This window comes from Rhinatrema bivittatum, chromosome 13 (assembly GCF_901001135.1).
Source record: "Rhinatrema bivittatum chromosome 13, aRhiBiv1.1, whole genome shotgun sequence".
Classification (NCBI taxonomy): Eukaryota; Metazoa; Chordata; class Amphibia; order Gymnophiona; family Rhinatrematidae; genus Rhinatrema; species Rhinatrema bivittatum.
In genome coordinates, this window is record NC_042627.1 from 71,225,934 (window position 1) to 71,249,896 (window position 23,963).

A 23,963-nucleotide genomic window follows, 5' to 3' on the forward strand; every position below is an offset into this window, starting at 1 on the left:
GCACAATTAAGCTCTGGAATTTGTTGCCAGGGAATGTGGTTAGTGCAATTAGTGTAGCTGGGTTTAAAAAAGGTTTGGATAAGTTCTTGGAGGAGAAGTCCATTAACTGCTATTAATCAAGTTGACTTAGAAAATAGCCACTGCTATTACTGGCATCAGTAGCATGGGATATACTTAGTTTTTGGGTACTTGTAGCCTGGATTGCCCACTGTTGGAAACAGGATGCTGGGCTTGATGGACCCTTGGTCTGACCCAGTATGGCAATTTCTTATGTTCTTATGGAAACCAAGCCCTTACTGCCACCACCCACTGTAGCCTGTAGAGGGAAACTTGCACAACTTGCCTTGCTCAGTTACAGCTACCGCCACCCACGGCATTTCCTTCTACCAGACTCTAACCCATATGGGCATTAGCAAGCCAGGTTTCCTTGAGTGGGTTTCCACCATCTCCCACCTCCATCGGCATTGGCTCCGGCTTCTTCGACCCATCCACCTCCATGTCTCCCTCTGCCTCTAGTAGTCCCTCCTTCCTGTTCGGCCCCCTCTGCAGGCCACCTCCCAGTCCACCCGGGCGTCCCCTCCCCCATGCTGAGGTAAAGGCTGTGAAGTCCCTCCCTCTTTGTTCTCTGGCCCTGCCCCTCACCCATTGCTTCTCAGTGACAAGGAATTTCTCCCATCACCTGGGGCTTCTCTGGTTTTGAAGGTTCCACCCAGTTTTTCTTTCTTGCCCCCGATTCCCCCATTGGTTTCCTCACCCATCCTCTCCTGGGGTATATCGTAACCACCACAGTACCTTTGTATAAGCATTAAAAAAAAAATATGAAAGTGCAGGTAAAAATTGTGCTAACCCTACAGCTAAAGCATTATCTAGTCCTTGCCAATCCATCCATCACAGCATCCCCACATTGACAGCACTTTTCTGAACCTGCACAACCTCGCTCTATTAAGTTGCAAACCTCTATGTCAACCTGAAATCTATGTAGGCTGCACACCCCCTAATAACGTCACTATTATGCCTACCCCATGGGGGAGGGGAGGGGGCCACAGGTCGCAAAACAGTGTAAGGTCAACAATCAGAGTTCAGTTATACAGCATCTCAGATGTGTCACAATGCCATGCAGCACACCTCGGACCCTCCGTGAACAGTAAACATTAAGTCTGAGTGTAATTGGGGAAATGTAACAGTACAAGAGGTCAGGCCATTGCAACCACAGCCCATTTGCTGCCCTTTCGGAGGCGCCAGCAAAATTACTCTAACCTCGCCCCTTTTTCTATCGTGGGTGTTAGTCTTGCTTTATTTATAGCGGTTTGATAAATCTAGGCCTTAGTTTGAGATTTTACTTTAAGCTGAAATATTCATGTCTGAATTCACACAGGTATCACAAATCATCCCCAACTCGCTGTATAGAACAAAGTCCTATTTTCAGAGTTACCACAAACAGGAGTATCCCAATCTCAGATTCACATGTACAAGATGCTCTTTATGTTAAAAGCAATGTTTTCTGAATCATTTATTTAAAATCATTAAGGAAAACTGAAATGTCTATTTTATACATATGGTAAAACATACTACAAAAATACATACAAGATTTAAAAAATGTCAAACTGCGCTTCAGATTTATATAGTATGCTGTAATGTGCTCTTGTACACAGCATATAAAGTGAAGGAATAGCTGTTTCAGGAAATCTATGCTGATTAATTGCAGTGGCATTTTCATCCACATATTCTACTTGAAGAGGTATTTCCAAAGCTTGAGAAAGTGCAGTTATCTGAATATGATCACATTCCATGACCTTAGGTTCCACATCCTGTGTACAGAAGTCCTTGCTAGTCATTACATCGTCTACAAAGTGCTGAAAGAAGTCTGCTCGAATCCTCAGGAATACTGAAGTCAGAAACTGAAGGTACTGGACAATACCATCCGAACAGCTCTGATCATTGAAGACTTGGAAGAGGCTAATACTTAAATGGTCTTTTTCAATCAGCTCAATCACATTAAAAAAAGCATTAAAGTAGTTACCAAATATATTTTCCTCAAATCCAGGAGATGCCAGTTAATTTTTGCATGGTATTAAAATCTCCTTAAGTCTACAGATCTCTGGGATTTCCAAGAAGAGACTCCAAGTAAGCATAGCCTAAGGTTCAATAAAAACAGTTGCCATTGGCAAGAGCTTTTCTAATTGAAGAGTATTTTTTACGGAGGTCCTTAACTTTCTGCTGCAATATTACATCTTCTGGACGTTCATTAACTGTTTTATCCAAAGCTTGAGAAGGTGAGAAGTTATCTGAATATGATCACATTCCATGACTTTAGGATCCACATCCTGTGTACAGAAGTCCTTGATAGTCATTCCATCGTCTACAAAGTGCTGAAAGAAGTCTGCTCGATTCCTCAGGAATACTGAAGTCCGAAACCGAAGGTATTAGACAATACTGTCCGAACAGCTGTGATCATTGAAGGCTTGGAGGAGGCTAATACTTGAATGGTCTTTTTCAATTTTTCCGATATTAGGTGGGAGGAAAAGTCACAATTGCTTGGCCATCCGAACCTTGGGGACGACAGCCACATAGCTCCGTAACTTATAATTTTAACAGAGGGAAGGGGAGCAGGTGATGGGGTCTGGACCTTAGGGGGAAGGGGACGATGGCTGGATCTTGGTGGGTGGGGACTGGACTTTATGAGGAAGGGGATGGGGGCTGGACCTTGGGAGGAGAAGAGGGGAAGGGGACAGGGGCTGGACCTTGGGAGGAGAAGAGAGGAAGGGGAGAGGGGAAGGGGACGGGGGCTGGACGTTGGGGGAGGAAAGGGAAGGGTATGGGGGCTGGCCTTTTTGGGAGAAGGGGGAAAAGGGACAGGGCTGGACCTTGGGGGTGAGAGGGAGAGGAAAAGGGGAGAAGGTGATGGGGGTGCTCCTTGGGAGGGGAGATTTGTATGGGAGTGGTCCTTGGGCCAGGGGTGGTTCTATAATGAGGCAGGGTGAGGCGGCAAAATACGGCTCTCTCAGAACGCCACTGTGGCATCCACTTCGCCCTGCCTGCTCCTGCTGCAGGCTGTCGTCGTGGAGAGGAATGTCACCATGGACGCCAGGCCGGTGGCATGGAAGAATATCTCCAGAGGCCAGGCCGGCAGCGGCTGAAGGGAGGTGGGATGAGGGCGGGGAAAGGGGGGCTGGGCGTGGGGAGCCAGTTCATTCATATCAGGTGGCAGATTGCCTTGTCGCCCCTGCTTTGGAGGAGAGGGAGATTTGGATGATGGGACGATTCGGAGGGGGCTGGTCCTTGGGGGGAGGGGAGATTTGGGTGATAGGGGCGATTTGGAGGGGCAGTGGTCTGGGGGGGGGTAGAGGGAGATGGTGATGGTGGTGATTGGGGGGGGGCAGACCTTGGGGGAGGGGGAGATGGTGATAGAGGTTGAGGGGAGCAATCCCTGGGGGGAGGGGAAGATGGAGATAGGGGCGATTTGGGGGAAGCGGAGATGTTCATGTATCTGCCATCCGTTGGTAGAGGTGGGGGGGAACAACGTGATCTCAATAGATTTCTTCAGCTGATTTCTTCAGCTGTATCTGGAAAATTAAAAGACAACCATGAATTTTGCTAAATTTAAAATAACTAACAAAACATATAATCAATATACTGTAGCCCATTACTGTTCATAAGGGCACACACAGCTTGGTCACCCCCACTGGCCTGGCTACAGAGACATTTTCTTACCTGTTAATTTCCTTTTCATTAGTCCTGCTACCCCAGTCCAATTCAGCCCTTGACAAGTGGGTTGTTTCCCCCTACCAGCAGATGGAGGCAACCATATTTTCCTCCCTCTTACTCCTAATACCCCACCCACCCCCCTTCAACTACCTAACTGCTTTGATTAACTCTATTGTTAAAAAAAAAAAAAAAAAAATGTACATATGTATATAATCCACGTATTATCTCCACCACCCCCTGTTTACCGACTCCTTGTTAAAAATTTATATTATTGTAAAGCTTGTTGCTAGGTTATGTTACATTGTGAACCGAGGTGATGTTTTGCAAACGTGCCTCGGTATATAAAAAAACCCTTAAATAAATAAATAAATAAATAAATAAATAAATAATCACCACTACTTAGGGTGTTGCCCTACAGCAGGAATCCTGTAAATTAGACAGAGCTTCAGATCAGACCCAACACTTTCTTTGTAGGGTTTTTGGGTTTTTTTCCAGTAATATTTGAATGAACCTGAGAAGTCAAGTCCCTGCGGCCTAAGACCAAATGGGAATCAACAGTATTAGCAAAAATCCAATACTAACAAAAAGTTCAGCAGAATGCAAATTCAGTGCTGCTTCTGATACAAAAAGAGTCTTGCTTCCTGAGAGAGTCCTGGACTGGTCTAGAGGACTAATGGAAAGGAAATTAACAGGTAATAAAATTTCTCCCTCCATCTCGTCCTGTTACACTAGTCCAGTCCTTGGCAAGTGGGAAGTACAAAAGTGCTACTTACCAGGACGGTGGAAGCAAAGGCTTCCCAGAGAACCCCGGTGGCTTATGCCCAATCTTCCCTGGCCAGAACATCCATCCAGTAATGCTTCATAAAAATATGCAACGAAGACCAACAAGACGGTTTTTCTTGTGGCAATTTGTTCTACATGAGGAGTTTCCGAATTGTAGGCTCTTTCTTGCAGGGAACTATTCCTGTGAGTAACTTCAGGGGCGGTCCAGCTGCAAACTGTTTCGTCTTTTTTGCCAATAGTGGTTTGAATCAATCAATTTCCCTGCTGTCACTGGACAGAGAGAGAAATGTGGAAGAATATTGTCTGTTGTGGACCTTGGATGTCAAGCAACATCTCTTGAGGAATTTGGAGGTTTCTAGACCTCTTAGGAAGACTGTTTGTACTCGACGGTGGGGATAAACAGGGTGAGCCGACATCGCGGGCCTCAGTAGATTACTGGATTAAGGAGGTTATCACGGCCGCATATGTGGATGTTGAGTAGCTGTTACCTAAACAGGTTAGGGCTCATTCCATTAGGGCTCAGGCAGTGTCATGGATGAAGTTTTGGTACTGCTTGGTACTGGTGGGAGTTTCTCAATTTCATTTTTTAAATTATGTATTTATTGGTCTTATTTATCATTGTTTGTTTTTTTGTATTGATTTTTTACTGATCTTGTGTTTTCCATTGTAACCTGCTTTGTGGATATAAGCACTGGCCCCACTTTTTATTTGTGGTTGTTTGTGTTTAGTTAATTGGTTTAGGATGTGTGTCCCTTTCTTGGCTGTTTCATATATGGAGTTTTGTTTTATGTGGTTTATACCTATAAATGCTGTGTTCTGCTGTTGTCAATTTTTTTGGATGGAATATAAATCTTGATAGATGGTAACAGCAGCAGTGATATGACTGCATTGTGCTTCCTAGGAGGCATGGGGTAATCTGCATGGAGCAATCTGCATGGAACAGTGGTTACAACCTTTAAGAGACAGATGGAGATGTTGGATTCCATTTGGGAATTTGTTTGCGTATCTACCCTAAACTGGACCAAGCAATTGCAACACGTACAACGAGCTGTCGTCAAAATCCATGAGGATTCCAAGGTCCTTTTCCTGGGTGGTGACTCCTAATACAGAACCCAGCACTATGTACTTGTGGCTGGATGGATGACTATTCTTCATTTGAAAAACTGATCATGTAATCTTACTCTGTTTCATGTCTTTTACTAATCCATAAGTGGACACAGAATGCTGCAAGTATGCTAGACGGGAGGAAACTTCTATCTGGAGCGCAATATATAAAAAGATAAAGGAAGCAAAGAAGGCTGCTCTGTCAAAACAAAAAAAAGCCACAACAGAAGCAACTGAGGCTCGTCATGAAGAATCTTCAGAGATGGAAAGTCTTAGCTTTGAAGATACAGCTCTTGCAGATGTTCCAGTAGAGCCGACTGTCATTGCATCCACATCAGCATCTCAAATGGATGAATATTTTCATATGCTCGATGAAGAAACTGCAGCATCTGTGAGTGTGGTGGAGCTGGAGGTTGCAGTTGCCTCAGAATTCTGTCCATCATTTTTAGAAGATCCAGGGCTTTAGCCAGAAAAAAAAGCAGTAAGCTGTGAGACTTCCTTGTACTAAATGGTCCAAAGCAAGTGAAAGTGTTCAGGTTTCCACAAGAACCCTTTACACAGAAGCTTTCATCATACTCACTTACTGGCGTGGAAAATCGAATGGTAAGAAAATGAAGAGACAATGGGTCATGTACTCAAAGAGCCAAGATGCTGCTTACTGCTTTTGCTGCAAACTGTTCCAAGATGACACCACGATATCTGCTTTAAGTTCCAGTGGGTCAAAGGACTGGAAATATGTGACTAGGACTTTGGCAAATCATGACAAGGCAAAGCATCACTGCAGAGCATTCTGGAACTAAGAAGCTAGAGACAAAACAGAGGTTAAAGGCAACCATAGATTAAAGCAGTCAACAGAAAATAGATTTTGGCACTCATGACTGGAGAAATGTTCTAAAAAGGCTTAAGTGCAATTGAGAGAGTGCTCGCTGCTCAAAACTTTGCTCTGCGTAGGAATTCGGATCAGTTATTTGTACCAAACAATGGTAACTTTCTTAAAATTGTGGAGTTGATGGGAGAGCTTGATTCTGTACTTAAGGAGCATCTAAGAAAAATAAACTCCAAAGAAACTCACACTACCTATCTGGGAAAATATTTCAAAATGAGATCAACCAGTTACTGGCCACACAAATCAAAAATAAGATTTTTTAATAGCTGACATCTGCAAAATATTACTCCATCATTCTGGACTGTACCCCTGACATCAGCCATATTGAACAAATTAATGATGCGTCTTGTAACAGTAGAAGAACCTTTACAAAATGAAACTTCTGTACTAAGTGTCAGGGAACATTGTCTGGAATTCATCGACAGATGACAGTACCGGAGCTGAGATGACAGATGTACTGCTTCAGAAATTAAAGGAAATGGACATTAAAACTGCATTTATGACAAGACAGGCCTAGGATAATGGAGCAAAGAGTGACGTATAGGCTCAAGTGAAGAAATTAAATCCGTGAGCTTTTTTTTGGCTCTTGCAGTTCCCATTCATTGAACTTGGTAGTGAGTGATGCACCTCTGCTTCTGTTGAAGCTTTTACATTCTTGAGTAGTATTCAAAGTATGTATGCATTTTTCTCTGTATCCACTCATCAATGGCAAATTTTAAAGCAATATCTGGGAACATCAAATCTTACACCAAAAACCACTGAGCACCACAAGATGGGAAAGTCATGTGGAAGTAATAAAGGCTATTCGCAATCAGATTGAGAAGATGAATGATGTCTTAATATGGAAGATGATACCACTCAAGCCAAAATAATTGCAGAAGGAACAGGAATTGCAAGAATATCTGCAAATTCAAATTTCTCTGTAGCTTAGTGCTGTGGCATGAAATTTTATTGGAAATAAATCTGGTAAGCAGGACATTCTGGACAGTTGAGATTGACATTTCTGGAGCAATAAACACAATTGGAGTCTGCAAAATCATTCCTCCAAAATTACCGTTCTGATGAAGAATTTGAAAATGTCTTGAAAAAAGCACAGAAGCTGGCAGAGGAGCTTACTATCGATGCCGATTTCCCAGCTTTACCAGTAAGGTCTCACTATAAAAAGGCACACTTCAATTAGGAGACAAGAGATGCCCCCATCACAGACCCTAAATAACAATTCAAAGTTACATTTGTTTTTTAAAGTTCTTGATGCTGCAATCATGTCAGTTGATGAATGATTCTTCCAGCTCAGAAAGCACTGCAGGATATTTGATCTACTCTACAATATTCCAAAACTCCAAAATACTGTACTTGAAGTCCTTCAACAAAAGTGTGGTGAGCTTGACAGAATGCTCTCCAATGATAAACATCATGACATTGAAACAACTGACTTGTAGGACATATTGAGGACACTTTCCAGACGTGTATTGGCTGACTTAACTCCAAAAAAAAAGTTATCTACCATTTTTCCAAATGCTTCTACTGCTCTGTGCATACTTTTGACTCTTCCGGTAAGAGTTGCAAGTTCAGAACTTAGATTCTCTAAATTAAAGCTGATAAAGCATATCTGTGTTCCACTATAACCCAGGAATGGCGAGTTGGGCTTGCAGCTATATCAATACAGCATGAGCTAGCTAAAACATTAGATCTTATAGAATCAATTCAGATCTTTGCTGCCCAGAGGGCACGGAAAGCCCTCATGATTAGTGAGGAAGTGCCGTTGCCTATCTGGTCAGACACTAGAAAGAAAACGTTTTTGAGTGTTGACACTTTCATCTTGAGAAAAATAATTATAGAAATATTCCAAAAGTAATTACAAATTTTTTTAATGGCAGAATAAAAAAAAATGCACAAGGCTGTGAGCACTTTTTCAAGGCACTGTATTTTATGTTATTATGTCTTTTTATTGCCATTTGTTGTTTAATAATATAATTTGTTTCATGTTATTTATTGGCCGTTAATTCTTGAGTAAAGTGAAAGGTGGTTTAATAAATCTAATAATAAATAAATCTTTGAGTGTCTGCTTTTGGATAATGGTGGGGGGGGGCACCATCTCATGTCTTGCCTCAGGCAGCAGGTTGCCTTGAGCTATCCCTGCTGCCATCATCTCTTGCATCTCAGAGTGTAGAGGGAAAGCAGTAGTGGACTTCCCCTTAATGATGGGGTCCCATATTGGGGTCTCCTGAGGCTTTACCTCATCCGAGCATAGACACGAGCGCACCTGCTCTATTAATCTACCAAGCTCATCTCTATGGAACAAACTGATCACTGCGCTGACCTGTAGAATCGGAGGGAACACCCCCTCCTTCAGGAAAGCAGAGCTATCCACATCTCCGTGGTCACTCGACCCCCATAGGGCCCTCCGACAAAGGACCTGGTGCCTCAATAGCCTCCCTTGCTCTCTTTGGGGATACCTGGAGAGACAAAGCAGGAGGAACGACCTCCAATGCCTTCTACCCTGTGAACTAATGGTCCATCTTCAGGACTGGTAAAAGCACAGATGGGCTGTCGCAAAAACTGGAAATTCCAGGGAAAATTCCTGAAAGTCCCCTGGGGTAACAAGCAAATGGGCCTGAAAGAAGTAACTCAGCCCCCCCCCCCCCCAAAATACTCCAGAGACTTCTAAGTCCTGGCATCCTGCCTGTGCGGGAACCTCCGATAAAATGCTGCTGGGACTGAGGGAGCCAGATAATGGCCACGTGACACCACCACAGCTAAGGGGCCAACCAACACGAGGGAGCACTCTCCGGGAACCTCTCCCTATCTAACAGAGGCGAGGCACTCCAGAGATTTCTCAGCTACTGCGCGACGCACCCAACAGGCCCCCCGCAGTGGCGTGCATGTCGGCGCTCTCCTTCCCCCTACAGTGACCAGGAATCATAGGCCAGGAAAAAAACATGGCACCCAGCTCCCCCGAACCAGCCCTGTGACTGTACCTGCAAGGGGGTCCTCAAACTCTGGCAACCTAAGAAATGAGCCGGCTGCTTTTTTTGTTGTTGTCAAAAAGCTTTAAGCAGAAGGAGTGGGGGTGGGGAACGGAAGCAGGGGGGAAAGAGAGAATAAACACTGAAAATCTCCTCAGAAACCTCACGCTCTTCTTTTTTTTTTTTCTTAAAGGTTGTGCCCCACATTCCAACTCACTCAGACACCTCAGATATTGGGAGCACACTAGCGGGCTCGCCCTTCTGTCCGAAACCAGTGGCTTGGCCCAAGGTCTGATCCCAGGGCCTACCATCTACTGGAAGCAGAAAATACTGGATTCCTGCTGCATGGCTCCACCCCTAAGAAGTATCGATGATGTCGCGTGAGGAAAACAGTATTGTCTGCCTCCATCTGCTGGTAGGGGGAAAGAAGCTACTTGTCGAGGACTGGACTGGTGTAGCAGGATGAGATGGAAGCTGCAGTTTGGTTTAGGATCAAGGGATGATTCCTGAGTAGCTGGGGGGGGTTCCTGCTGTGAGTTGTGTGCCCATCGGGATTTAAATACAGTAGGGGAAAGGAAGAGACAAAATGGTTAAAAAAAAAAACCCAATAAAGCCCATAGAAAATAAGTTTACAATGAGAATTATACAAGAAGTCATGATGAAAGACTCAGTAGAGTGAAGGGACAGAAGGAGCCTGTGTAACAGATAAGATTCAGCATACAGAAATCCACTGGCATTATCTAACAGTGCTTCTCCTACCAGGTCAGATTTTCAGGATAGCCAAAATATGAAAATTAACATAGCTAATAAGACCAAATGTATGCAAATATTTCTAAAGAATGTTCACTGAGGACATCCTGAAACCATCCCTGACCTAATTTTACAAATTTCTGAGGTATGAACCAAAGTCATCTTAATGAGTATTTTCACACCATGTTTTATTTTATAACTCATTTCATTTAACAAATCCTACTATTGATTTTTTAACACTTTGGAGCCCGAGAATTCTCAGCACTAAATGGCTGCCAAATTCTTTCAGTTCATATTTAGGAACATGGTAAGCCGTTTATCGCTGGGGCTCATTATGCTATCCTAAAAATGCCAACTTTAGGAACTTAAGGATTAACACTTCAGGTTATCACAAAAACAACCCTTCCTCAACACTACCACAAAACAAAAACAAATAACATTGCAACATACTCCAAATATCTAATAGACTGAGTGCCGATACATCACATACTTCCACTGATCAGTGAAAATCTTGCACTGCTTTGTCTTCCCTATCAACTTCTGTGTGTGATTTGTATTGCATAAAATATACTGGAGCGTTGACTCAATATTGAAAAGATTTACTTTGCTAAAATTGGGTTTTAGCCAAGTAAATTTACTTGTGCAAGAAGAGAGTCCAGCTAAATAATCTGTGCAATTAAAATCACATGCTGCATACATTTAGCCTGGGAAAAAATGGGCTGGGTTGGAGGCATTTCTGGACAGGCTTTCAAATTTAGATAGTTAGCACCATATTCTGTGGCAATTGGCTATATAATTTTGTCAGGTAACCCTGACTCTGCATAGTTTTTGCCAAATATTTAGCCACCCAACTAGCTGGCTAAATATCTGTGTAAAATAAGCCAGGTATCTTACCCACCCAGTGGGTTTTAGAATATCGACGCGTATCTTCACCCAAAACTTGTTCTATGAATCTTACCAGAAGGTTGGCAATGGCTCCCTTTATTCTTTTTCTTCCCATCTTTCTTTCTAAATGAAACCTGCAACAAGCAGAAAGGCAATATTTCAGATGCACAGTACATGATGTTACATAAATGACAAGGCCTATTGAAAATGCCATTCTAAGTCTTTATTACATAGAAACATAGAAATGATGGCAGAAGACCAAACGGCCCATCCAGTCTGCCCAGCAAGCTACGCACTTTATCCATTTTTTTTCCCTTTTTCTCTCTCCCACCTGTTACTATTGGCTTCCAGTACCCTCCAGCCCTAATTCCCCTCCACCCAATTTAGAGAGCAGCTCTGTATCTGCATCAAGTGACATCCAGCTCAATTAGGGGTAGCAATCGCTGTAACAAGCAGGCCACCCCCTTGCCCCATACTCTTACCCACCCCTGTTTTTATTTTTTTGTTTTGTTTTATTTTTATTTTTTTTTGGAAATAGCAGCCCTCCATCCTTCCGCTCCGGTGATTACATAAAAGATAAGGCCTATTAAAAATGACATTTTAAGTCTTTATAGGTATCAAAAGATTCAGGAGATGCCAATCTTTATGTGAGTCTGATAACTTTATATAAGAAGCAAGATTACCTAAAGATGTGATGTTCGATAGACACTGTTCTGTAAATTCCAGCAAAGAGCACAGAAGCTATCAAAGTCTCAACTCCTCTTCACTACTGAAATTCAATCTTTTGAGGAGTCCAAGCAGCAATGTAGTTATCAGTCCATTGCTTTATTAGGGAAATGACAAAGTAAAAGCAAAGCAGGAAAATGCCATGGGCAGAGCTGAACTACTCCACATGACCAGCAAAGTCAAAAATACAAGCGCAGAACAGTACAGCACCTTTTATCTGAAAAAAGTTGGGACCATGGTGTTCCAGATATTGGATATTTATGGATAATGGAATTGTCCCTATAGTTTAAAAAAGAAACAAACACAACTGTATCAAGTGCAACTGTTTATTGTTCAATGTGCACAAAATACACAATGTAATGGTTGCAGTTTCTGAAGCATTCAAGTACCATCCAGGGTAGAAGACAACATTGCATAAGGGGATGTGACTGATGGCTCTTCAAAGATGGGAGCTGCAGGGTTAAACTGGTCCTTGTTTATGGGGTAGGTGTTACAGTCAACCGTGATGCAGGAGAGAGAGAGAGAGAGAGATACCACTGCTGCTGTGACCTCAGCCACCTGGTATTTGGGTACAGCAGAATAACTCTTCCACTGTCACTTAGCACAGCCCAGAACTTTCCAGAGGACTCACTTTATAAGCTGAAACAGGAACCACAACCAAAATGTCATCTCTCTGTCCAAAACCAATACTCATGCACATTTGTTAATGCAATGCATGAAGACAATCAGCCTTTCCTTACTCATCTTCACCCCACATGTGGATTTCTCATTGCAACGAATGAGAGTTGAGTGGTAAATATCTTCAGAATCCAGTTTCATCTGCACTGTAGATTTGTTTGGCCATTTGATTATTTCCAGAGACCGAGCAAGCATAATCTTCCACATTTGTCTCTGCAGTTTCATAATTTGCAGACACTTTTTCATCAGCAGCTCTGAATACAATGACTACTCAAACTTATGAAGCCAACAAGTAAGAGAGTCTCATTTACTTTCAGTTTCCATTTCTGCGCAAAACAATCTTCAAATTCTTCATTAACATAGGCCTCTCCTTTACTGTGATACTGGCGGAACCATCCTGTCCAGATACTGAGGTGACGGGGGCAATAATCACATGTTTTTATGTGGATAAACAAGTGTTTAGGCTGTGTAAAAACAGTTTGATTAAGAACATAAGAAATTGCCATGCTGGGTCAGACCAAGAGCCCATCAAGCCCAGCATCCTGATTCCAACAGAGGCCAAACCAGGCCACCAGAACCTGGAAATTACTCTCTCCATTTTGCAAATAAAACTGGATAGGGTTAGATTGGGGGGGGGGAGGGAACATACACTCAGTGGCATGCACTTTCTGGCTTCAATGCAGGTGCAAATAAACAAATGCTTTGTGCCTGCTGGCCCTCATTTTCAAAGGAAAACTCAGCAAGGCGTTTCCTGTGAAAATGAGCTTGCAGTCCCATGGCGAGATTCAAAATTGCCCTCCCCCATGTTTTGCATTTTCCCATTCTCATGGCAGAATTATTTTCAGTGTAAACTTCATAGAGTCTTGTCTTTCTTTGCCTTTATATGAAAGACAGGGATGGAAAAGTCCATCTGGCACACCCACTGCTGGGACACTTTAACCCATGAAAGCAGGTGCAGAGCACGCATGGGTACTTTCATTCCTCTCAACCTAAATCCATCCAGGAGACACACAGTGAAGTTACTAAGTAATACATTTAAAACTAATGAGAGTATTTTTTTTTTTTACCTCAACACATAATTAAGCTCTGGAACTCATTGCAAGAGGATGTGGTGAAAGCTATTAATGTAGCTGCTTTAAAAAAAGGTTTGAACAAGTTACTGGTGAAAGGTCCATAAACCATTATTAAGGTGTAAATCCACTTCTTATCCCTGGGATAAGAATCATGGTATCTATCTACCCCTTGGGATCCTGCCAGTATTTGTGACCTGGATTGGCCTTTGTTGGAAACAGGATTCTGGGCTTGATGGACCTTTGGTCTGTCCCAGTATGGCAAGTCTTATGTTCTTATCCCTTAAGAACATAAGAAATTGCCATACTGGGTCAGAGCAAGGGCTCTGACCCAGTATGGCAATTTCACTTCGAACTCAGCCTAAGGAATGAGATAATTACCAATCTCATAACCAGTTATATATTATTTATTTGTTGCTTTTCCGCTCTACCTTTCTTCCTGGCTACTCTAGCCCCCAAGTTCAATGCCCCTGTTTTATGTAACTTTGCTTGATTCAGCCTTCTCGTTTTCGGTTACACTTGTTCATCCCCTAAGTTCCATGTAAACCGGCCTGATGTGAATTCTATTCGTGAAGTCCAGTATAGAAATATATATTAAATAAAAATAAATATACTTCTTCCTTTTCACTGATAGATCTGATTTTCCAAAACCTCTCTCTGAAGTCTACAAGTTCTTGGAGAGTGGGCTCACTACAACATATGCCTCAAATATAGTATCAATCTGTTACTGTGCCCCTTTTCTGCCAGTGCTGCTCAAAAGAGAAGAGGAAAACTGCGCATCAGCATCTGTAAATGAATGGCGTTTATGCAAGGCGAAACCAAAGTGCTTGATTGTGACATCCATGCAGAGCTATTTTTCAAATAATGGAGCTTTCTGGGTAATGGAGCTCAAGCCTAGAGCTGATTCTATAATTCGGTAGGGTAAGGCGGCCATCTCAAGCGGCACAATTTTGGAACGATAAAATATGTCACCTAGAATGCTCCTCAGGCAGCCAACTCACCTTGTCACTAGAATCATCTAACATGCTAAAAAGAAGAGCCCTGTAGGATAGAAGAAACCGAAGAGGCCCTGTGGGCCACCAGTGGAGTCCAACCCTACTGGCAGTGAAGAAGAGAGGTTGCACAGGCTATTGGCAGAGCCCAATCTTCTAGCAGTAAAAATAAGGAGGCAGCTATACTGGCCCACCCGCTGGCAACGAAAATAAAGAAGCCGTGCTGGCCGCTGGTAGAGCCCATCCCACAGGTGGCAAAGATAAGGAGGTGGTTATGCTGACTGCCAGCGGTGAAAATGAGGAAGCCACGCTGGGGGTGAAGAAAGGAGGCCATGCAAGCTGGTAGAGGCAAAGAAGACAGGCACAGCAAGAGAAAACGAGAGGCCTCTGGTTCTGCTCTCTGCTGAGCTTATGCACCCACAGGGGGGGAAAAAAAAGGGAGACAGCATATGTGAGTGAGCATGTTTATGTATAAGACAGCATATGATGTGTGTGAGAGCATATCCATGCATGAAAAAGAATGTATGAGAGCATCTGTGTGTGTGCGAAATAGCATCTGTGTGGGGGGGGGTGTGCATCTGTATGTGGGTGAATGAGCATGTGTATGAGCATCTGTATGTGTGCGAAATAGCATCTGTGTGTGTGTGTGTGTGTGTGTGTGTACGTGCGTGCGTTAAAGAGCAACTGTGTGTGTAAACAAGCATAAGAACATAAGAAATTGCCATACTGGGTCAGACCAAGGGTCCATCAAGCCCAGCATCCTGTTTCCAACAGAGGCCAAAACCAGGCCATAAGAACCTGGCAATTACCCAAACACTAAGTACATCCCATCCTACTGTTACCAGTAATAGCAGTGGCTGTACCCTAAGTCAACTTGATTAATAGCAGTGAATGAACATCACCTCCAAGAACTTATCAAAACCTTTTTTAAACCCAGCTATACTAACTGCACTAACCACATCCTCTGGCAACAAAATTCCAGAGTTTAATTGTGCGTTGAGTGAAAAAGAATTTTCTACGATTAGTTTTAAATGTGCCCCATGCTAACTTCATGGAGTGCCCCCTAGTCCTTCTATTATCCTAAAGATTAAATAACTGATTCACATCTACCCGATCTGGACCTCTTATGATTTTAAATATCATATCCCCCCCTCAGCCTTCTCTTCTCCAAGCTGAATATTATTAACCTCTTTAGCCTTTCCTTATAGGGGAGCTGTTCCATCTCCTTTATCATTTTGGTCGTTCTTCTCTGTACCTTCTCCAGTGCACCCACATCCACGCACTCTCATACATGCTCTCTCTCAGCCCCCACAGGCTTGCAGTCTTAAACACACACACACAAAAACCTACCTATACACACAATCTCACTCTCACTATGCATGCAGACTCACTCTGCAATATCTTCGTGGCAAGTGAGACAGGCTCCACTCGAGGCACACTGGGGCCTGCTCCATTTTTGGCAAATACTGTGCAGGAGGGGAATTCTGCGTAGAATTCCCCCAGGAGTAATATTTATATGTGAGGAGAAATTTCCCCCTCCCAGCCTCACGCTCTAATCCATGGCAATCTCAGGGTGATTGGAAATCAAAGTTCCCAGGTAAGGAAAGTGGGGATTTGTTATCCTTATTAGTTTTAACTATTGGGTGTTATTTGATGTGTCTGCTATTTTGAAATATTTTATTGATATTGGGGAAATTTATATAATTTTATATACTTATTTATTTATTTTATTTATTTAAATTTCTTATATACCGGCATTCGCGATGGGAGTCGCATCATGCCGGTTTACAAATAACAAGGTGTGACAACAGAATAAATACTTAATAACTTAAAAACATTAACAAGTGATATAAGAATAAGGTAGCAGTTACAATAAAACAGGGATAAAATGCAACTTGGAATGAAGAGAAGGCAAAAGAGAGATTAACAATGAGATAACAAAAGAATGACCAAGGTAAATAAAACCAAGGTAAATAAAAACATTTTTGATTATTGGCTGCTGTTCTATTCATAGACTATTTTGAAATATTTCTTCTTTTTATTAGTATATTTTTACTATTATAATTAATTGCTTTATAGTCCTTGATTTTATTGTTTGGCTTCCTATGTTCTTGCCCCAGAGTAGCTGAGGCATGGCTGCGGGAGCGTTTGGCCTTCTTGAGGGCAGACTCCACGACCACAGATTGGTGAGGGAGGTGACGCCTCTCGAATCCCAAGGCCTACTGTGCCAAATAGGTGGCTTCTGGCTTCCTACTGACTGGAGATATGGAGATTGGGTGTTCCCCACATCTGAAGGAGAAGATCCTTAAAGATGTCATGGATGGGAACCGCCACTATTTCCTTAGGAGCGTCAACAAATTGGAGTTACTTTCAACATCTTATGTCGCGCATCCTCCTCCGTGAGGAGTCAGAAGGGAATGGCTTCAGCCATGGCCCTGACAAACCCGGCAAAGCAGAGGTCCTTTAGGGGGGCAAATGCTTGCATATAGATAAACAAATAGAATAATATGTATTACCATACAAAAAGAAAATATTATCATTCACAAAAGGCAAATTATAAACATATTCATCGTCTCCAAAGAAGAAAAACCACTAGAAGGGGAGGTGGCAAAAATATGGGGATATTACAGAGAAATGACCAGGAAATCTGGCTTTATGTGAAAAAAAAAACAAAACAGCATATTCTATTATAAAGGGATCCAAACAGTTGTGCTACTGAGGACCAATGGACGTTGTTGGCAAACTTCTAGAATTTAAGAAGGACCTTAGTTGTTCAGGGAGAAAGAAAACTTAACAATTATCACAATCTCTAATACATTTACAAGGATATCTCAAAACGAAGGAACAACCCATAGAGGTAGCTCTAGATCTTAAGGCAATAAAGTTCTTCCTTCTTTCCTGTGTAGTCTGAGCAAAATCTGGAAAAATACGAATCGTTTGTTCCAGAAAACGTGAGGATAGATTTCTTAAAAATCTTCTCATTACTTCACTAACATGCTCTGTAATAAATGAAACTAACAGCGTGGATCGCTCAATTATATCAACTCCTGAACTTCTAGAAATTTAGATAAATTATTAGCACTGTTAAAGGAAACTAGCTGAGCATTAACAACAAGATTAGCAGGAAGGAAAAAGTGTTGATTAAAGGAGTCTTTTCAGAGTCAAACTGAAGAACATCTACAAAGTATTTTTTTTATGTGGTAAATTGAGTTTTCCCCATCACTTTAGGAAAATTAAGGAATCTAAGGTTTAAATGTCTGACTTGATTTTCCAGGAACTCCACATGTCGAGTCAAAGTGATAAGAGTCCTTAACCACAGACAATGTAAAGGCCTGCATATCCTTGATAATAAATTCCATATTAATCATCTTCTCCTGAATAGTGCGCAATTTGGGAGTCACAGTTTGTCTTCATTGATTAAAACTTACTGGCAAGAAGGTCAATTTTATTATTAGAGTCTTTCAAAGAACTACCAAGGCCAACTAGTAGGTCCCAGATAACGTCCAATGTTACAACTTCCGGCTTGGTAGTCAAAAGAGAAAACTCACTGGAGGAGCCTTGCAGAGCCGACCTCACACCACCTATCAATACAGGCTCAGACGATGGCTAAGACTCTCCCAGAACGGCAATCGGCGAGGAGGACAAGCGGGCAGCAAAGCTCTCTCCTCTGGATTCCTTGAGCAGCGCCAAAAAGAGCAACTGCTTGAATTCCGAGCCACCTACAGCCCCCTCCAAAGCAGGCACGGACAAAATGTCATCATTTTGCATCTCCGATGGCAGTTGAACGGCAAGTTTCTATGCAGGCAGCAATTGAAGATCCTCGGGGCTGAACATGACCTCTTCAGGCAAATCGAGCACTCCCCCATCTGAAATTGCAGTGGAGCCTCCAGTCCCAGTTTGTGCTGATGTGCAGGGCATGAAAGATGATATAAACTGCTGCCTGGGGAGAGGGGTGTCAGGGAGCAACATCCGAATCTTCCCTTTATGCTTCAAAGACATGGTAAGGAAAACAAAGAGGAAATCACGGTACAGCAAACAAACCCTGCCTCACGTCACCACCTTGCCTCCCCCAGGGATTTTGTTTTCCACAAATTTGATTGATTTTTTTGATTTGGTGACTAAAGAATTGGATCAAGAAAGAGCGTTTGATGTGATTTACTTGGATTTCAGCAAAGTTTTTGATATGGTCCCGCCTAGGAGGCTTGTGAATAAAATGAGAAGCTTGGAACCTGGCACCAAGGTGGTGGAATACAAACTGATTGGCTGATAGGAGACAGCATGTAATGGTAAATGGAACCCATTTTGAAGAGAGAACGGTGTTAAGTGGAGTGCCACAGGAACTGCTTCTATTCAATATCTTTGTGAGCGACATTGCGAAAATGATAAAACTTAAAATAAGAACATAAGATATGGCATCCTGGGTCAGACCAAGGGTCCATCAAGACCAGTATTCTGTCTCCAACAGTGGCCAATCCAAGTCATAAATACCTGGCATGTAATCAAACATTAAATAGATCCTATGCTACTAATGCCAGCAACAAGCAGTAGTTATTCCCTATTGATTCCAAGAACTTATCCAAACCTTTTTTAAACCCAACTACACTAGCTACCTTAACCATATTCTCTGGCAATGAATTCCACAGTTTAATTGAGTGTTGAGTGAAAAAGATCTAGGCATCATAGTGGATAATACATTGAAATCATCGGCTCAGTGTGCTGTGGCAGTCAAAAAAGCAAACAATGTTAGGAATTATTAGGAAGGGAATGGTGAATAAAACGGAAAATGTCATAATGCCTCTATATCACAGCATTGTGAGACTGCACCTTGAGTACTGTGTGCAGTTCCGGTTACCACATCTCAAAAAGATATAATTGCACTGGAGAAAGTATAGAGAAGGGCAACCAAAATGATAAAGGGGATGGAATGGCTGCCCTATCAGGAAAGACTGAAGAGGTTAGGGCTATTCAGTTTGAAGAGACGGCTGACGGGGGATATGATAGAGGTCTACAAAATCATGAGAGGACTAGAATGGGAATGTGAATCGGTTGTTTACTCTTTCAGATAATATAAAGACTGGGGGGGGGGGGCATTCTGTGAAGTTAGCAAGTAGCATTGGGAGGATCCAGAAATTTTGTCTTTTAATCTTTTTTTCTCTCTCTCCAGACTGCAGGTTTTACCCCATCTACAATCTGCTAGAGACAAAAAAAAATACTGTGGGACTGCAGGTGGCACACTGGGTTATGTACAGTGTCAGTGAAACTTTCTCTGTCTCCATCTGCTGGCACGGAGGCAAAACCAGGAGTCTGGACTGATTTGGGTATGTACAGGTAACGGAGAAAATTCGTTTTCACTCAACTTACAATTAAGCTCTGGAATTCGTTGCCAGAAGAAGTGATTAAGGCAGTTAGCATATCTGGGTTTAAAAAAAGGTTTGGACAAGCTCCTGGAGGAGAAGTTCATAAACTGCTATTAATCAAGTTGACTTAGGGAATAGCCACTGTTTATTACCAGCATTAGTAGCATGGGATCTATTTAATGTTTGGACACTTGACAGACACTTGTATCCTGGATTGGCCACTGCTGGACTTAAGGACCTCAGTCTGACCCAGAATGGAAACTTCTTATGTTCCTGGCTTGTTCTACTTTCTAATAGGAGGTGTATTGGTGTTTTAGGGCCTGATGTAATATTTGCAGTGTTGTTTTTCATGGGTAGGGTTGATAGTGTTTGAGCTCTGGCAGTTAGTGCTATTTTGGTATGGGAGGTTTGCTGTATTGTAATTTGTAATTCGTTTTTATTCATAGCTTTCTGAGGGCCAAGCTGACACTTAACACACTTTATAACAAGTCTAATACCAAATAGGTTGCAGGTATCTTGCTTTTTTGTGGTATTTTTCCTGGCATATCTCTAGCACTCTATCTGCCACTTCTCTGGGAACCCTGACCCTCGCCATCCCCACTTCCCCCTGCTCTTTCTGTGATCTGACCTGCACCACACACCTTGGAGGGTGGAGTGGGGGTTTCCTTGCCTCAGGGCAGCAGATTGCCATGAGTCACCCCTGTTCTTACCTGTTTAACATTCAATTCTGGCTCTGTTTGGGACATTAAGTCCTTTTTCTTGAGTTGTTCCTGCAACCTTTTCAGCTTTTTCTGGGATGCTCTGAGACGTTCCAGATGGTGCTGATATTCTGCTTTCTTTAGCCGAAGACCATCTTGTTCTTTTTCTAAGTCTTTCTTAGCCTTCAATGCCATCTCTTTGCGGTGTATGATCTGTGCCTTTTTCTCCATCAGCACCTTTTCCCTCATCTCCAATTCCTTATCTTGCTTGCATTTTAACTCCAGCTGCAGTGTCTGCTTCTTAGAAATCTGCAGCTCCTGGCGCTGTTTTTCAAAATTTAGCTGTTTCTCGCACTCCATTAGGGAATTTGGTCTTAAGGACGTGGTTACGACCATCTCGCTCTGTAGCAGTTTCTGATCTTTCAAGTTATCTTTTAGTATCACTCCAGCCTGACACAGGAAAAGATAAATGTTTAAATTAATTCAGATGCACAGAACGATGCAATATAACGCAAACCTACAGTATGGAAGGACTAGCATGATTTTGTGCAACTTTATATTCTCTAACTTTATTTCACTTAGGGATGTGCTATCATTTGAATGAAGCAGGAAACATCAAGAACATTTTCTATTTCAATTTTGAAACACAAGAAAAATAACATTTTCATTTTTTGTTTTTGTGCCATTTTTAAATAGCCATCCCGGGCTTTCTCCCACCTCCTGAAATTCCCTCATCACCAAGACTCTCTCCCACTCTCTATAGCTCTCTTCTCTCAGGGACTTCCCTTTAACATAGCTTAAAGCCAGGTCCCTCTACCCCCCACCTTCCCCGGGGCAGGAGCAATCCTCAGTCGCTCCTACCCCAGTGGTGCCAGTCTTTAGAAATTTTGCTGAACAATAAAATGACACTGTCCTTTCAAATAATATGGATATCATAAGGCTGATCTTGCAGTAGGATTATTACATTTATGAAGCCATAGTTAAAATATGTATTTTGTTACAGCTGAAGTGTGCTGATGGCCTATTGCGTCTCACATGCACCAGAAAGAGACCCTTCATAGAATGTGCCCCAACACACTGGAATTACTCTACCACCCTACAGCAGACTAGCACCTATCCTTCCGTAAGTGGCGGAAGCCTGACTCTTCAACGTAGCATGAGCAGCCCATAAACTCTGTCCTCACTGAGTGCCCCCTCCATAATCCCATCCCGCACTTATGCACCTTCTATCACTATCCTGCACTCTCTCTTCATGCAACATTCTGTACCACCACTGACTGGTGCGGAAAGTGGCGTCTCTCAAAGCCCAAGGCTTGTTGCATCAGGTAAATAGCATCCGCCTTCCGATTGACTGAGGGAACAGACACAGGGTGCTCCAGATCCTAAGGAGAAGTTCCTTGAAGATCTCATGGACTGGGGACAGCCACTATCTCCTTTGGGGCATCCACAAACTGGAGGACCTCCAGCCGAGCGTCCTCTTCAGGAGCTGGAATAGGATGGCCTCGGTCATAGCCCGGACAAAGCCTGCAAAGGAAAGATCCTCCTGGGGAGATCAACGCCTCTCATCTGGTGGGGATGGCTCGGAGAGAAGGAAGACTCAGATGCGTCATCCCCCCAAGGATCATATGGGGGCGCCTTCGAGCTGAGGTCCCACAGGGACCAGCATGGAGGGTCCCTGCCCAAGCCTCTCAGCTTGGTAACCAAGGGCATCGATGGCCCCAAGGACATTGATGACACCGAGATCCCTGATGGCCCGGGAATGGGATCGGGGAACCCCGGCCGTGGCATTAAGAGCCCCGAGAGCACCGTTGGCCACACCAATTCTTCCTCCTCGGAGGACTCGATAATGGGAATTGCTCTGGATGGGGGCATTGGTGGCTGCTGGGGAACTGATGGTCCCCCAAGCATCGGCTGCATCAGAAGTACGCCCAGAAGGATGTCTAGATGCTCTAACAGGGGCGCTAAGAGAGACGGCACAGAAATCCGGCACCGGCATGGGGACCGGTGCCAATGGCGGCTTGATATCCCCCTGGGCTTGGAGAACCACCTGCTGAACCCTGTGGTCCAACTAAGAAAATAAGAAATTGCCATACTGGATCAGACAAAGGGTTCATCAAGACCAGCATCTTGTTTCCAACAGTGGCCAATCCAGGCTAAAAGTACCTGGCAAGTACCCAAAAACTAAGAATATCCTCGCTACTGATGCTAGCAATAGCAATGGCTATTTTCTAAGTCAACTTGATTAATAACAGGTAATGGACTTCTCCTCCATTACCATATTAGGAGCTACCACCCAGGAAAGAGATCTAGGCATCATAGTGGATAATACTTTGAAATCATCAGCTCAGTGTGCTGTGGCAGTCAAAAAAGCAAACAGAATGTTAGAAATTATTAAGAAGGGAATGGTGACTAAAGCGGAAAATGTCATAATGCCTCTGTATCGCTCCAAGGTGAGACCGCTCCTTAAAAACTGTATACAGTCTGGTCGCCGCATCTTAAAAAAGATATAGCCTGCAAAAAAAGATATAGTTGCGATGGAGAAGGGCAACCAAAATGATAAAGGGGATGGAACAGTTCCCCTATGAGGAAAGGCTGAAGAGGTTAGGCCTGTTCAGCTTGGAGAAGAGACAGCTGAGGGGGGTAAGATAGAGGTCTTTAAGATCATGAGAGGTCTTGAACGAGTAGATGTGAATCGATTATTTACACTTTCGGATAATAGAAGGACTCGGGGGCATTCCATGAAGTTAGCAAGTAGCACATTTAAGACTAATTTTAGAAAATTCTTTTTCATTTAATGCACAATTAAGCTCTGGAATTTGTTGCCAGAGGATGTGATTAGTGCAGTTAGTGTAGCTGGGTTCAAAAAAGCTTTGGATAAGTTCTTGGAGGAGAAGTCCATCAACTGCTATTAATCAAGTTTACTTAGGGAATAGCCATTGCTATTAATTGCATCAGTAGTATGGGATCTTCTTGGTGTTTAGGTAATTGCCAGGTTCTTGTGGCGTGGTTTGGCCTTTGTTGGAAACAGGATATTGGGCTTGATTGACCCTTGGTCTGACCCAGCATGGTAATTTCTTATGTTCTTATGGAGGAGGAGGTGTCATCAGAGCTTCCTCAGAGCCCTGAGGAGGTTCGTGTCCAGCAGCACAACCAGTGGGAAATGCCTTGGACTCCCTGTTCTGATACTGGCAGTGCCTCTTCCCCACAGGGTCACTTTGGTGGCAGCCATGTGCCAACGGTGACTGGTGATGATGCTTGTGGGACTTCCCTCGGTGCTCAGCCCAGTCTTTTCCTGTAGCCATGGAAAGCGAAGATCCTGATGTCCTTGAGTGCGACAATACCAGAAATGGCCTATCACCGGCT

The 23,963-nt window shown here is 43.1% G+C and overlaps 1 protein-coding gene and 1 pseudogene across 8 annotated transcripts in view; both read right to left on the minus strand.

Annotated features, from left to right (window-relative positions):
• Positions 1-1,495: 1,495 nt before the first annotated feature.
• On the minus strand, positions 1,496-2,295 carry LOC115074747 (annotated as a pseudogene).
• The window catches only part of AKAP13 (A-kinase anchoring protein 13), a 336,318-nt gene continuing 313,850 nt past the window's right edge, over positions 1,496-23,963 (minus strand). For 6 of the 8 annotated variants that reach the window (XM_029575496.1, XM_029575493.1, XM_029575494.1 and 3 more), the window contains 2 exons: positions 20,613-21,050; positions 16,412-18,532 (listed from right to left, as the gene is read on the minus strand). In XM_029575496.1, coding sequence (XP_029431356.1) covers positions 18,341-18,532; positions 20,613-21,050 — 630 coding nt within the window. In that variant the 3' untranslated portion in view covers positions 16,412-18,340. Of the gene's footprint in view, positions 3,564-11,152; positions 11,214-16,411; positions 18,533-20,612; positions 21,051-23,963 lie in introns of those variants that run through there. The other 2 variants (XR_003852464.1, XM_029575495.1) reach the window with 2 other exon arrangements.